The sequence below is a fragment of the Neomonachus schauinslandi genome, chromosome 14 (assembly GCF_002201575.2).
Source record: "Neomonachus schauinslandi chromosome 14, ASM220157v2, whole genome shotgun sequence".
Classification (NCBI taxonomy): Eukaryota; Metazoa; Chordata; class Mammalia; order Carnivora; family Phocidae; genus Neomonachus; species Neomonachus schauinslandi.
In genome coordinates this window covers 8,027,126-8,044,261 of record NC_058416.1, presented here as the reverse complement: position 1 = coordinate 8,044,261, position 17,136 = coordinate 8,027,126, and the positions used below count along the sequence as shown (strand labels likewise).

General features: G+C 36.1%; 1 protein-coding gene across 1 annotated transcript in view; it reads left to right on the top strand.

The window, feature by feature from the left end:
- DOK6 (docking protein 6) overlaps positions 1 to 17,136 on the top strand; it is a 389,769-nt gene that overhangs the window by 237,667 nt on the left and 134,966 nt on the right. Inside the window, exon 5 of the mRNA XM_021686409.1 lies at positions 801 to 990. Coding sequence (XP_021542084.1) covers positions 801 to 990 — 190 coding nt within the window. The remainder of the gene's footprint in view (positions 1 to 800; positions 991 to 17,136) is intronic.

Genomic DNA, 17,136 nt, shown 5'->3' with positions numbered 1-17,136 from the left:
ACCAATATGTATTAATTACTTACTATAAACCAAGAATACGGTGCTAGGAATGAGGGATATTTTACAGGACACTTTATAGGTCGTACCAAGTTCTTTGCTTTCTGGAAATTATGAACTAACCTCATTTTTTATGAAGTGTATCTAATGCATTTAAATGGGGATCAAGGGCTGCAGAATTTTGCAGTAGCCTTTGAGATACACAAAAAAATTATAAAGCAAGGTTTGGAATCATTGCCTAATAATCAGATTTTCAACTCTAGAATATCTGAGAATGAAGGTGGCTGTGTTTTTATTTTGCTTACTAAAACAGTATCTGAAGTCTTACAGAAAGCAGTAATGAATACCTGCAATTATCATATGCTGAATTTGACTGTGAATACAGTGTATTTTGAGAGTCAGTCTAAGTGTGCATTAAATACTTCATAACACAAAGGTAAAATTGAGTAAATTCCTCTTAAATAAAATAAGACATTCCTTGCAGGAGTTAGGTATATGATATGCATTTAAGATTGTGTGAAGAAGCAGACAGTAAGCATCATTTGGGCAGAGACCTAACTTAGCTTTTACCCTTATGTTTCCATGGTACAATTTAACCATTTCATCTTCATTCTAGAGAATACATGCAACACAGAGTGTAGAATGAGTGAGTGAATGAACTAATGAGCAAAAATATTTTAATTAGCTCATTGTCTCATACATCCAATGGGAAGGGGTAATGTTTTGCATTGTCTATTGATGTTCCCAAGGGACATGGTAGACCTCTTTTCACTTAATTTGTTCCATTCTTTGTTTCTTTGCAGAGAGATTCAATGTGTATCTTATGCCTACACCAAATCTGGATATTTACGGTGAATGCACAATGCAGATCACTCATGAGAATATCTATCTCTGGGATATCCACAATGCCAAGGTCAAACTGGTGATGTGGCCTCTCAGCTCCCTGAGGAGATATGGACGGGACTCAACATGGTTTACCTTTGAGTCAGGAAGGTAAGCTCTAAGTGCCACAACAACTAAGGAGGTGGGTGACAAATAGACACCTGAAGGACAGGTTCTGTCCACTAGTTCGCAGGATGATCACTGTTTTGGAAAAGGGTAGAAATCACCAAATATATAATTTCTTCAGATTTTTGTTGACAATCTGAATAAAATGTATTCATTCTATGACAGGTTAATTACCCTATTCAAAACAGTTCAGTCTTTTACACTGGCCTCAAACTAATTTAATAATTATTTTAATCATGCAATATATTATTATATTATTACAATACTATATTTTTGGTGTATCCTATAATATGTTCAGTGCAATAGGATTCCCATGAAATTCAACATGTCCTTACTGGCATTATTTTTGTGAGTTTTTAATAAGCAAAAAAAATTGAAAGGAGTTTTATACTAAATTGTTGATATATTACTTTTTAGGTTTCCGATATGTTAATTCAGTATTCATTTATCTAGGTTTCTATGTTAATAACATTAAGTGTAAATGTTAATTCAGAGTGACTGAAGAAATGTTGGCAAATCTATAATATATGAAATGCATAACCCAGATTTTAAATAGAGTATGTCAAAGAAAATACATTGGTTTCTTGGTCATAACATATGGTTGGAATCCATAAATGTCTTAAACGAATGCTTGTTTCATAATCATTATTTACAGACACGAGTTTAGACATGAACTTCAACCAGATAAATGCATGTCTTTGTGCAATGACCCTTTGTGATGTTGTTGTCACTCATCCAAGACAAGACCTACTTAGATTTGGGGATTCTATAAAAGAGATACTTAATGTATCAGTCTTCCCACTGGGAACATGTTTTATACATTCTGAAAATGAATCTGTGGCATTATAAGACAATTACAGTGAAGTTTTGTTGTACTTGATATAGCAATTTTAGTTTCATAACTTTATTCTTACAAAACTATTAAATAATTATTCAAGGTCAGGTTTTAATAATATCCATCTAGGTTAGGCCAAGGCCGTATGTCTTTTAAAATTTTAAGGAGAGGGAAAAAACCTGAACTGAGCTGAAGTAATTTTACCAGTCTGGACTCTTTTGCCTAGGTAATATTAAACCCTCTCCCACACTGATTTCTCTAAGAGCCTTCAATTCTATGTTTACTTAGTGGCTATGAGTTCACTCAACTGTCTGTTTTCAATCCACCTAGATCCTGACAGTAATAATAGTAATCACATTCTAGATAACTATTAAGAAATAAATATTCTCTTAAGAAAATGAATATTTTTAGGCATATACACTGTTTTTAAAATTATATGGTTATTAAAAAGGGATTATAACTTATTCACTGACCTAAGGCTTATGATACTTTTTTTTTTTTAATGGCCATAAAAATTAGTGTATGTTTGGAAAAAGTGATGGTTTATTTTCATTAGGTAATAACATTATCTCCAGAATTCCCTCCTTTGGATTTTTCTCCTACGTATTCCTATTTGTCTTTTTTTTTTTAATATTCATTATTGACATAGAGTTGACACACAGTGATTTGACAGTTCTATGCATGACTCAATGATAAATGTGTCACCATTTGTCATGATAAATGTGTCACCATTTGTCATCATACAACATTATTGACTATATTCCCTGTGCTGTACTTTTCACCTCCATGACTCACTTATTTTATTTTATAACTGGAAGTTTGTACCTGTTAATCCCCTTCACCTATTTCTCCTATTCCCGTACCCCCCTCCTTTTTGTTTGTTCTCTGTATTTATGCATCTGCTTGGGTTTTTTGTTTGTTCGTTTGTTTTGTTTTTTTTTAGATTCCACATATAAGGGAAATCATATGATATTTGTCTTTCTCTGACTTACTTCACTTAGCATAATACCCTCTAGTTCCATCCATGTTGTTGCAAATGGCAAGATTTCATTCTTTTTTATGGCTGAGTAATATTCCAGTGGGGTGTGTGTGTGTGTGTGTGTGTGTGTGTGTGTGTGTGTGTGTGTGTGTATGTACATACCACATTTTCCTTTTCCACTCATCTATGAATGAACCTTTGGGTTGCTTCTACATTTTGGTTATTATAAGTAATGGTGTATTAAATATAGGGGTGCATGCATCTTTCTGAATTAGTGTTTTCATTTTCTTTGGGCAAATACCTAGTGGTGGCATTACTGGATCATATGATATTTCCATTTTTAATTTTTGAGGAACCTCCATATGTTACCTGCTTATTCCCTCATTTCAGAAGGCATCTACTCAGGATTTTAAATAACAAGTAAGGTTTTTTTCTTTTATTTTCTGGTAGTTATATAGAATTTTCACTCCATTTGTACCTGTCCACCAGTTTTTGCCAATTTCTTGTTCCTCCAAAGTCTTTAAGGGGAATATACTGGCTCTCCACAGGTGATTAAATTGATATTCTCGACCAAAACATCAAACTACCTGATATGCAACTTGTCTTATCTGACAGTCAATATTAATTGGTCTTCTATGATCTTTGTAATTTTTAATAATTTTAAGGTACATTGAAAAATAAAATATCTCAGAGTAGGTAAGGCCCATAATCCTCAAGGTTTTTCTGTTTTATTTTTGTTTTGGTGTTTGTTTAGTTTTGTTGTTTTAGGAGATAATTCTTTTCTACATTTTTTGTTGGTCAGAATAACTTCTTAAAAAAATAAATAATATCTAAAAATCATCTTGACACACACTCCTACCTGTCCTGGGAATCAGAGAGAACGAGATTTAGGTCATAGCTCTGTCACTTCTTAATAACTTAGCATGTGCCATTTGGACCTCTCTGTCTTCCAGTTTTCTTCTTTGTATTAGAAGAATTATAATCTCTACTTCCTACATAGATTTGGAGAGACTGAGTTTGTGAATATAAAGCAGCATATGACACAGTACTAATAGTCACATAATGGGTATTTAAGAAATCATGATTATGTACTTTTCCTCAGAAATTATGTAATTTGTGTTTTTTTCCACTTTCTGAATGAAGTTTCTACTTACCTCTAAAGAGCTCTATTTTTAGAGATTTCTGTGAAGGTATATTCTTAGCCAAACACTGGAAATGTGAGGAGAGATAAGCCAAGCAAAAAGCTTGGGAGAAGTCGGTATTCAAATGCTAGAATGATCATTAGAAACTTAATGTCTAAGACTAAAAACCAGTGTTGCTTGTCATGAGTCAGGAATTTGAGACGAAAATGGGACTGGTGCAGCAAGACTGGAGTACAAATAAGGGGAAAATACTGAATGGCTGTCTTTATGCTAACTGGTGCTTGGAGCATAATTTTATGGGTTACTAGGTGCCTATTTCATTGAAGAGTCAGCAGATATACAAGAACTCTCTAATTTGCCATGTGTAATACTTTGGAATAAGTTACACTCCAATAGTATTGCCTGTGGGAAAATCAGAGTGTAGAGCAAGGAAAATCAAACTTCCTTACCCTTAAATAGATTAAGGGAAAAATCTATAAGAATCTTGACAAAAAGCTAGTAGAACTAAGAAGTGAATTTAGTGAGGTTAGAACTAAGAAGTGAATTTAGTGAGGTTAGAACTAAGAAGTGAATTCAGTGAGGTTAGGTCAATACACAAAAATCAATTTTATTTTATATACAAGTAATGCATAATTGAAAGGGAAAATGTTTTGAGTATCTCTTATAATGTCTTGAAAATATGAAATATATATAGGTTGTTTTAACAAAATATGTGTGAGACCTGTACATTGAAAAAACCACAAAATATGACTGAGAGAAATTAAAGAAGACCAAAATAAATGGAGATATATACCACATTTGTGAATTAGAAGACACTATATTCATATGATAACAATCCTCTCCATGTCAAGTATAGATTCATTGTAATCTCAATAACAATCCCAAATGACTTTTCTAAATTAAATGACAAGTTGATTCTAAAATGTATTTGGAATTGCAAAAGACCTAGAGTAAGCTAAAACAATTTGGGAAAAAACATATTTGATGGGTTTCTACTACCCGACTTTAATACTTGTTATAAAGTTACAATAATCAAGACAGTGTGGTATTGACATAAGGATAGACCTAACGATCACTGGAAAAGAATGAAAAGTTCAAGATAGACACCACATATATGGCCAATTTATTTATTTTTTAATATGCTGTGATAATTCAATATGAAAAAGAAACAAATGGTACTGGAATGACTGGATACCTATTAAGGAGGAAAACCAACAGCTCTTTACCTCACTGCCATGGACTGAATGGCGCCCACCTCCTCCCCCTGCAATATTCATATGGTGAAGTCCTAATCCAAGTGTGATGGTATTTGGAGGTGGCGCCTTGGGGCCTTTGGAAGACCATTCAGTGTAAATGAGATCACGAGGGTGGGGCCATCACGGTAAGATTAATGTCCTAAGAAGAGATACCAGAAACTTTGTTTTCTCTCTCCTGTCATGTGAGGACACAGGGAGAAGGCGGCCATCTACAAGAGACAAAGAGAGTCCTCACCAGAAACTGACCATGCTGGCACCTTCATCTCGGACTTCCAGCTTCCAGAACTAGGACAAAATAAATCTCTGTTGTTGAAGCCCCCTGTCTACAGTATTTTGTTATGGCAGCTCTAGCTAAAACACTTCACCATACCCCCCTCAAAAAAACTCCAAATGGATATAGACTTAAATGTAAAAGCTAAAATTATAAAATGTATAGAAAAAAATATAGGAAAATATTTCTAACCTTGAAATAGGCAGATATTTCTTAAATACTAAACCAAAAGTACAATCCAAAGAAAAAATATTGATAATTTAGGCTTCATCAAAATCAACATCTGCTCTTCAAAAGATATCCTATAGAAAATGAAGGGGAAAAAATGAAAAGGCAAGCCATAGACAGGGAAAAAAATTCACAAATCCTTTATCTGACAAAGAATTTATATTTGTAATCCTTAAAGAATTCTTACAGCCCAAAATAGGGAGAAAAATAATCCATTAATAAACTAGGCAAAAAAAAAAAATTTGGACAGGTTATAAAAGAAGATATGCTGATTGACAGTACAAACAAGAAAAGATACTTATTATCATCTTTAGTCATAAGGAAATATAGATTAAAACCACAAAAGACACCAGTATATTCTCTCCCCCACCAAAAGACAAAATAAAACAAAACCCTGACCCTGTCGAATGGAGAAGGAAGAATTCTTACTCTGTCTCATTGCTAACATGAATGGAAAACAGAACACCCATCAAGTAATAGTTTGGCATTTTTGTGAGTGCGCCATATGACAGAACGATTTTACTCCTAGATATTTACCCACCAACTGCCCCAAAGCAACATATAAATACTTGCATTGGGAGAGTCAAAGCAGCCTTATTCATAAGAGTCAAAAACTGGAAACGATCTAAAAATGGCCATCAATACATGAGTGGAAAGACAAATTATAAGGGAGTACTATCTACCCGTGATTCGCAACATAGATGAATCTCAAAAACATTATTCTAAGCAATAGCTATTATTTCATTTCCAGAAAATCCTGCAAGAGGCAAAACTTAGTTTATAGTGACAGAAAACAAATCAGTGGTTGCCTGGGGTTGAGGTTGGGGTTGGAAAAAAATGGACTGCCAAGAGGCAATAAGGAAATTTGGGGAGTGATGAAAAATGTCCTGTATTCTGACATTCATCAAAAAACATGGAACTGTTTAGTAAATATCGGTATTATCATATGCAAATTATACTCCAATATTTTCGACATGAAAAAAAATTGTGGGGAAAGAAAATAGAACATTAACAGGTCTTATGTTATATTCATTCGTACCATTTGGATGTTTGGCAATGAGCATTGTTACTTTTATGATGAAACACTTCCTCTGGAAAGAATGGGGCCAAGGAAGGGAAGAGAGCCTCAAGCATTGCCTGGACAGGGAGTCTTAAAGCTGTGAGATACAACTAGGCTTTTATTCCTAGAGAGGTACTACAAGGTAAGAAATCTGCTTTTGTAACCTGGCCAAGTGTTACACTTTCCACATTCTCTATGTAAATCTCCATTTGCATAGTATTGAGAATTACTTTTTAGATACCTATATTGTCTGATTAAAAAGTTAATACAAGCTTTTGAAGGGGATGTTGGAAAGAAAAGCTTAAAATCACTCATAATTTCTCCATCTTAAGGTAACTGCTTTTAATATTTTGATGTACTTCTTTCCAGTGTATTTTAAAATCAATGCAAAAAGATATTTATCCTTTATTTTCAGTTAATATTATACTGAGAAGTAATCTCTGAGTCCTTCAAAATCAAGATCCAAATGGCTATATGGTATCTGAACATATGGCTACACCATCATTAATTTAACATTAAGAAGTTTCCAAAATAAACTATTATAAATAAAGCCACACTGACCATCTGTGAAAAGTTGTGCAAATCTCTTTTTCCTTAGCAAAGCCTTTTTAAAGGCTTACTGGGTCAAAGGATGTGAATGTTTTCAAGGTTCTTCACAATATAGCAACTTGCTTTCAAGGAAAGTAATATCAATTCATACATCCTCTAATGGTACAAAGAGAGTGCTCTTTGTACCCTATAACCACAAGCATTAAAATGATGATGTAAGATGTTTCTATTTTGATCAAGGACTTTGATAGCTCTCTCTTTTTTTCTCTCTCTCTCTTTTGTTTGTGTCTTTATCTTTATGATGGGAGGTCTGGCCTTGTGTATACTACTCATTTGTATTTTTTTCCTTCTCTAAATTTGGATCTCCTTTGCCCTTTAATAATTGGACTATCGACCATTATTCTATGCATCTATTTGTAAATTCCAGACAATCCCACTGTTGTTAAAGAGAGTCAAAGGCAGAAGGTTTGCCCATGCTTGATCTAGAGAAATAAACGCAAGACATTGTGTTCCCTGGGTCAGGACTGGGGGCTAGGGAGAGAGGGGAGGGCATGGGTGATGAGGATAATTTAAAGGACAGATTGGTAAGTGAGACCCGGCCAATCATCGTAGCAAACCCTGAAGATCTGCATTTTCTGGGTTTTATTTTATTAGCTTTTTGCAGAAAGCATATTATTTTGTAGCAATTTTTAGCCATTTATTTATACTACTGCATGTACTGGAAAGTAATAAATTGGATATGTCAAAATACTTTTTCACTGACCGGCTTTTTTCAAACGCATTGTTAAATTCCACTGTACCCACAAAATGTAAAAGTAAATAGTAGGAGAGGATCTAGAACATTCTTTCTGGAGGAACATATGTCACACATCGTCATAATTATAACCGTACACCATAAACTTCAGGGAACACATGGCCAGTATGAGAACAGAAAGAGAACAAGGACCAGGAAGATTTCGGTGGGAACTGTCCCTGGAGAAGCATGCTGTTTGGGAGATGAATTCATAGTCTCATGCTGGCTTAGAGCGATTGCTCTTTACCATGATGATTGTAAGTTCGCATTTTAAGAGTAAAAAACAACCAGTTTGCTATGCAGCTTATTTTTTTTTCCTCAAAAATCAGAAAAGATATCCAGACCTGCAGAGGAAGTCATAGGATTCATGATTATATGCAATTTTATCCTGTGAAAGGCAAAATTATGTTTTTAACCGCTGATGTGGCATCTTCACTTCATACATCCTCATAAATATTGTAAGCAAACATCATATGAAAAGGTGCTCCACATCATATGTCATCAAGAACATGCAAATTAAAACAATAATTCGGTATCACTACACACCTATTTAAAAGGCCAAAATTCTGAACACTGATAATACCAAATGCTGGTAAGGATGTGGAGCAACAGGATATCTCTTTCATTGCTGGTGGGAATGCAAAAATGGTACAACCACTTTAGAGGACAATTTGGCAGGATCTTATAAAACTAAACATACTCTTACCATACAATCCAGCAATCCACACTCCTTGGTACCTACCCAAAGGAGTTGAAAATGTATGTCCATATACAACCCTGCACATAATATTGATAGCAGCTTTATTCATAATTTCCAAAACTTGGAAGCAACCAGGATGTCCTTCAGTAGGTGAATGGATTAAAAAATATGTGGTCCATCAAGACAATGGCATATTTTTCATCACTAAAATGAGATGAACTATCAAGCAATGAAAAGACATGGAGAGACCTTAAACTGCATATTAGTAAGGGAAATTAAATTTGAAAAGACTACTCACTATATGATTCCAACTATATGACATTGTGGAAAAGCAAAGCAATGACACAGGAGAAAAGATCAGTGGTTGCTAGGGGTTAGGGAGATGGATAGGCAGAGCACAGAGGATTTTTAGGGTATTAAAAATGAATGGGGGACAGAGGGAGAAACAGACTCCGTGCTGATCAGGGAGCCCAACATGGGGCTCTATCCCAGGACCCCGGGATCATGACCCCAGCCAAAGATAGCCGTTTAACCTACTGAGCCACCGAATTGCCCCAGGTTTTTTTTTTTTCCTCTCTTTTAATATTACTTCTGATCTGTTTTATTTATGGTAATTAACATTATTTAATTTAGTAAATTTATAATTTTTTCAAAAATCGAATGGTCTGGAAACTATAAGATGATGAAAATCTAAACAAAAATTTTAAGAGGGAATAGAGAAACAACTATTTTAAAACATCTGATTTTGAGGGCACCTGGTTGGCAGAGTCGGTTGAGCATCTGACTCTTGGCTCAGGTCGTGATCTCAGGGTCATGGTTTAGAGCTCAGACTCGGGCTCTGTGCTCAGTGCAGAATCGGTTTGGGTTTCTCTCTCCCTCTCTCTCTGCCCCTTCCCCCCCCACCTCAAAAAAATAAATCTTTCTTTTTTTTTTAAAGCAGCTGATTTTGACACAATTTCAATTTCCTTCACAATGTGAAAATTTTGATTTTTTCTTTAATCTTTTGATGATGCTATAAAACAAACAAAAACATAATTCTAAATCGGTTAACTTTAGTTAAATACATACTAGCTTAAAATGCACTTCATGAATTAATTACTCTCATGATCACTTGTGTGAATCCAACAGATAAAGATACTGATGAGTTCACAATCTTTATCTAGAATTTATTCAACACCAAGAAAAATATTACCTTGTAAGTGGAGCTATAATTTTGATTCTCTAACCAAATTTTCATTGTGGGAGGTTTAACATCTGTCCAACAAAACTAGATGACTTGAGTGCACATGTATCAATCTGTCAATTTTTTTTTAAAGAGCAAACTATTGCAATTTTAAAAATGTGAAAAATTTAACATCAAGTTCATTCATTTGACTAATGAAGGACTAAAATATTTTCGTTTGTATGGGATTTTGACAGGACTATGGCTATTTAATTGAAAAACAAACAAAAAATAATAATTAAAAATAATAAAAAAGAAGAAAAAAGAAAAACAACCATTTTAGCCCTTCCTTCCTCCCCAGTCCACCAGCCTCCCAGTGTTGTGACGCTTATGAGTGCGGTTATTACCGTCATTAAAATAAATGAACCCTAAATCACAAGATTGATCTTGAGTGACACCTTAATTCACTTGGAAAATTCCTCTTAAAAAGGTTGCAGAAATCGGTCAAAATACCTTGGATAAAATGGTGATATGTGCATCACCTCCAGAGAGAGGTAACCGCTTTCCCAGATAGAATCCCTTTGTATGTTTATATTCAGCACGTTTGTTAAAATACAATCTCTGTTTTGTAATTACACTCTGCAGCTGAAACCACAAAACCATAGTCTGGTGTTTTAGCTTTCTTCATGGAAGAATGTTGATTTCTTCAAAGGAAGGGACCCTTTTTGATTCTCCCTGTATTGCCTTGGACAGTGCCGTGAATGTAAAAATAGGTGTTTGCTGAATTTAATCATCCCTTATATATGTGTTTCATCTGATAGCTTTCAAAGCCCTCGTTTCAAAGTATATTATTTCATTTTATGCCCATGTCAGCATGGAAGGTGGACATAACAGAAAACATTTTTATCAAGTTTTCGTGGATGAGAAAATCAAGTCTCAGAAAGGTTAATGAAGTGTAACCGAGGTCACATGGAAAGTAAATAGCTGGCAGATGCAGAAGTCTAGTGTGAGTTTGTCTCATTCATGCTCCCATGTTTTATCACACCATGGTTGCTCAGAGAACAGCGATCTAGTGCGATGATCTGAATGCTCGTTTCCCCCCAAAATTCACATGTTCAAACTTAACCTCCAAGGTGATGGTATTACGAGATGGGCCATTGGGAGGTGAGTAGGTCAAAAGCCTCCTGGAGCCCTTCAGGAATGGAATTTCCTGCCCTTATAAAAGAGACCCAAGAGAGCTCCTGTCCACCATGTGAGGACACACAGTGACAAGACAGCCATCTATGAACCTTTAAGCCTTACCAGACACCAGAACTACCTGTGCCGTGATCTTAGTCTTACAGTCACCAGAACTATGGGAAGAGAAAAAAAAAATTCTTTAGCTTATAAGTCACCCAGCAGATGCCATGCTGTTACAGGAGCCCAAGTAGATTAAGACCCCTAGCTACTCTATTTATTTGAAGTTATTAAGCAAGTTAAAGGGTTCATTATTAAGATACCCCATAATATCCCTAGATAGATATATCTGAAGCTTAAATCTATGTTTATTTGGGTTAAAGGCACTGCCTGTAAGATAAAGACCACTTTTTTTTTTTTGGCATGGCCTAAAAAACACTCCTGGTTTTTGAGCTTTAACTGCCTTTCCAACAGTCTGTGCCTACTTTCTGCTTCTTACTCTGAACTACAGCAGCAAAAAAAAAAAAAAAAAAAAGCTAATAAAGAACCTCTATGCTTTGCTCGTGCTGTCCATCCACCCCAAATGCCAGTCACCTGCCACCCTCCCACTGCAGCCTCAGTAATTCCAACTCATTTCCTTCAGTGAACCTTTCCTAAGTTCCTAAAATGGGATCCACTGCCCTTTTGCCTGGATCATACTGCTCTCCACTTACTTCCTTGCTCCCCTACATTTTCCGACATCCAGTCCCATCTGGGAACCCTATGACCAGTTCCAACAAAGGGCTATGAACAGAGGGATATTTGTGTGCTTTATTTTTGGATGCAGATGCTGTCCTGGTTGCCCAGGATAGTTGTTCAGAACCAAAGTGGATTAGCATGAGTGAGAAGCATTAAACTCCTGAGACTTTGTGTGTTATTTAAGGACAAATCTATTTGGTCCTAACAGAAATGGATAAGAGGAGGAGTGCTGCAGTAATAAATAGCCCTAAAATATGTAGCACTGTATGAGTGGTTGGGCAAGAATGGAAGGAAAATGGTACGGCCACGGGGAGAATGGTATCATGCAGGGCTAGACATTTGGTGAAACTCTTGCCTCTTGGTATAATTTATGATAACTTGGTAGGCTGATTGCATGTCGAATGAGCTTCTAGATAAAGACAAATTTGTAAGGACAAATAAAAATTAAAAATAAGAGGTTTAATTCTCTCTGTTGAAAATGGGGAGAAGCTTTAGCTCCCTGCCTTTTTCCTAGAGCATTTACTTTAGAAAACTTATCATTGTTAAGTATTTCTTTCTCCCTTTGAAATAGATATAAATTCTTCTGAAAACTAAATAGGCCTTTCGTCAGCTTTAAGACCCTGGAGTACCTTTCTTAAGGACTCAGGAACCAAGTCTTTGAAACATAAACATCAAAGGAGAGAGTACCCCGAGCTCCCAGGTTGTATGGGACACAGGAGCCTAACGTCAGTGGGCACCTCCCTCTAAATTGCAAAACAACTTTGTCATAAAGCTCTAAGGAGTTTGTTTTTCCTCTGCATAAAGCCAAGTAGCTGACATACATGGTCTCTCCAATTACTAAGGGAATCCAGCATGAGCTGTGTCTGACAAATGGTGCTATCAGGGCCTCTCATTTAAAACTAGTGATTGTTTATCTTGAGACCATGTTATAGCTGCTTGAGTATAAAAAGGATCAGGTGTTTTTCCATCTTTGCAGTCTCTCAGCCATTTGCCTCTGGTGTGCATCACATTCTGGTTTAATGCGTATAAAATAAGAAGTGTTTTCTTTCTCTCCTATGTTTGTGGAGAGGATTGCTGGATTGGAGAAGATTTTGTTTTTAATTCTATTTCTCAGCATCAAGGGGGAGAAGTTAGAAAACAAAATGTTCATAGTGTTGATTGGCTGGCAAGGTACTGTAAAGAAAGGATCTCGGGGAAAAATTGAGAACTTGCAAGCAAAATTGAAAAGGATTTGGAAAATTCAAAGCCTTGCAAAATTGGAAAGGATAATTATGTTGAGTCACCAAAGAAGAGGAGAGAAAAATTAAGAAAGTCTTTAAGTGACAAAAGCAAGTTAAAACAGCCTCAAGGAAAAGCAGATTAAGTGTGTAGACTCCACACATTTTGCTAAAGCCTCTCAATTGATTAAGGTGTGTCAGGGTGAAAAAACAGCTTAAGGGGACAGTGCCTAGTATAATCTTTTAATTAGAAAAAAGAATGGCCCAGGGTAAAGAATTGATTAAGTTGGTGGTACGCTTAAAGAACCTGATATATGGTCAAGGCAGCACCTTTAAATGGAAAGAGTTTTAGGGAAGAAGAAACAAAATATTATGGCAAATCTGAGAAGTGTGTCTCAGAAAACACTCCCAAGAGTAGTGGATATTGCCCTTGGGACATGTGATCAACTAGAATTAAAAATATAAGCAATGTAGGAATATTTTAACAAAGTTTTATAGGAGAGGGGGAAAAAAAAACCCTGAACTAAGGATATTTATGACTTTTTAAGACTTGATAATAATCAGATCTCTCACATAAACTTGGCAGGGCAGGAAGAACACTGACAAACATGCAAAGCCTCAAGGGGACCATTTCCCCCAGTGTCTAATTCAGATAATGCCAAGGAGGATAGTGAAGAAGGAAAGTTGTCCCGAGGCAGAGGGCAGAGCCAAGGAGAAGGAAGGATAAGCCAGCTCCCCCGAAAGAGCAGGAGGGCCTAGGATCCCTGTGAGCCCTTAGGGTAAGAATCCTCAGGTAATCTGGTAGGCAGCATTTCAGAGTTCTGCCAAGCCAGTTCTGCCTTGCCTCTGTCTGGTCTTCTTTCTGTTTGACAGGGAGTGTTTGCAGTGGTAGACTTCCTGCTCCTCTTGAACCACTGTTTATTAGGCCAGAGTGGGTAGAAGGAGAAAAATTCTTTTTAGGTCATTCTTTTGGAATGAAGAGAAGTCCTATCTAGAACTGATGCAGGGACTGCTGCAGATTCTGGACTTTGAGCTAGAATCAATGGCTGGGTGGGGCTGCTTTTTGGTTTGTTAGGTTTTTTGGTTTGGTTTGTCTTAGGAAGGATTGAATGTGTAGGAAGAAGGGAGGAAAGGGATCTGTGCTGATCAGAAGAGATGATTGTGGCAGACAGTTGTGCTTACCAAATATCCACCTACCCTCTATTTACCTGCCCCTTCGCCGTTAGGTGGGGCCATATATATGAGACAGTATTTGGGACCATGGGCTGCCGTAACAAAATGCCATAGACTGGGTGGCTTAAACAACAGAAATTTATTTCTCACAGTTCTGGAGGCAGAGAAGTCCTAGATCAAAGTGACAGCTGATTTGGTGCCTTGTGAGGGCCCTATTCCTGGCTTGCAGACAGCTGCCTTCTCACTGTGTCCTCACATTGTGCAGAAGTAGGGAGAGGAAACACGCTCTCTGGTGTCCTTCTTATATAAGGACACTAATCCTATTGGATCCGAGCCCTACTCTTATGACTTCATTTAACCTAATTACCTCCAGAAAGGTCCTAGTTCAAATACAGCCACATTGGGGGTTGAGGCTTCCACATACGAATTTATGGGGGAACACATTTCAGTCCAGAGCATGACCGCAAGAGAATTTTCTAACACTTTTCTAACACTTTTACATACTGGGGCAACACCAGTGGTCTACTGTTGAGATGTCTGAGCCACAAGACAGCTTGAGTAAGAAATCTGTCTTTGTTGTGTTAAGCCACTGAGATTTGAAGTTAGCATTATTATTATTTTTTAAATTAAGCAGCATAAATTAACCTGTTTTCCTAACACAAAACCCTTCTATGATTTCAGCACCCACTCATTAAATCTTTTATTACAATTTCTACATTATATTGTAATCATTTGTTGATCTGCCTCTCCAAGTACCCTATGAGCTCATTAAGGACAGAGATTATGTTTTAGACATCTCTGTTTCTATAGTTCTTATCAGGTATTTGAAAAATTATTGACAGCATCCCAGAGAATAAATGGGGTTTTTGATGCCATGGAAAGATTTAAATCATAATGTTCAATTGAGTTTCAATTTCATGGTATAGGGAATAGGGAAGGCTCCCTCTTTAAAAATTTGCATCAGGGATATATGCGATATTTAAACATCATATATCTGTCTAAATTCTTCCTCTAATTCCAAAGAAGTAAAGCTAAGACAAAGCCTTTTAGGAACTTACTGCCTTTTTTTTTTTCCCGTGTGTCTAATTTAGTAAATCTCTTGCTACTATAATGCTGGGACTCACTTTTTCCGCTAGGAGAAAGCATTAATTAAATGACTTAGGAAACTGTTCTTATCAAGAAATGAAGGCTCTGATCTTAATTTTTGCTCCATTAACTTTAAAGTTCAATACATTTTTATTGAACCCACACATACTTAGTGTGAATTGCTTTTCGTTAATTGGTCTATGGGGATCCCAATGACAGTTTTGGCCTTCCTTTTAGGTTTTTTAATTCTCCTTCAGAAAGTTCCTAAACTTCAGTAATAGTCATTAAATCAAGGAATTATTGCTGGAGTCAAAGGGATAAAAATCAGTGGAGAGGGATGTAAAGTTTGGTTTGATCTCCTCAGATTGGTGGAGGGTCACTCGGTGAGACTCGCATTTCACAGACTACTTACAGCTGGCTTTATTAGAACAATTGAATGATTCGTTTATTAATTATTGATCTATTCGTTCAAAAGATGCACACATTTTCACATTTCTGAAGTTGAGGTATATTTTGTTACCATTATGACATCTTATAGTGAATGAATGAATGAGTGAGTGAATGAATGAATGAATGAATGAATTCACTCATTGCCACCAAGTGGTGGTAGTGATGTCGTTCCCATTGCCTGCATGCATACAGCCTTGGTCATCGATGCTCATGTTTTCCTCACTCCCACTGAAGTTTTATGCGTTGTTAGTGTTTCATTCCTTGAGTTTAATTGCAAACCTTCAAGGTATCAGTCAAGAAACATTTTAGGACCATTTGAAAAAAGAACATGAGTCCTTGGTGCTGTCTAAAAATTTACTATGAACACCTTCTGGTAGATCAAGTATGCACCAACCAGCATAAAACTTGTAGAATAGGTGTTAGTGGTTTAGAAGAAAATCTTCAAGCCAAAGACAGCATACCCTTTACTAAAGAAATGTATATCACTAACACTCCTGGTGGCAAATGAAATGATCTTTTATGAAAAAAGAAAAACAAAGGACATTGATAATTCTGGGTTGATTCATAAGAGTTCAACACTCTATGCGCAAAAGTTTTAGCAATCCCTTAACTAACTTATTTTACTTATATTTTCTTTTTATGCATGTATAAGAGTAATACACTATAATCTAACACAAGTGAGCCCAAGTCTTTCAACACATACAAAAAATTTTAAGTGATTAAAAAAAAAAACTGCATGAGAGTATAATTGGCGTATTTTTCCCATAGTGATACATAAAATGAGGGAGGGTCTTATAGTCTTTAGTGTTATATATTTGACAGAATATGGTTATTACCAAGCCTATATTATATGCCAGGCTTTGTTCTAGGTGCTGGGGATAACTCAGGAAGCTAAGATCCCTGCCTTCGTGAGATTTATAGGCTATTTAGGCAGGACAGTAACAAAATAAACAAATTAGTATAAACTCATCAGGTGTTGAGGAGTTTTATGTAAGAAAAAAACATAGTAAAGGGATAGGCATGCTTTGAATGGGTGCTGTTTGATAGAATGGTCAAACAAGGCCACTTATATAAGGTGATATTCCAGGAAATAGCCAAAGGAAGTGAGTAAGAAGCTTTGTAGGTAGTTATTTGAGAAATAAGATTCTTGGCTGAGGGTTTTAAAGCCTGGCCGAGGACAGTATTGGACTTGCATGTTTAAGGGACAGAAAGTGTGGCCAGAGCAGAGTGAGGGAGTTTTAGGAGATGATATCAGACAAGTACTATGGGCCAGGCTATGTATCACTATCTCTTACTACCTTTTGGGTCATATTAAG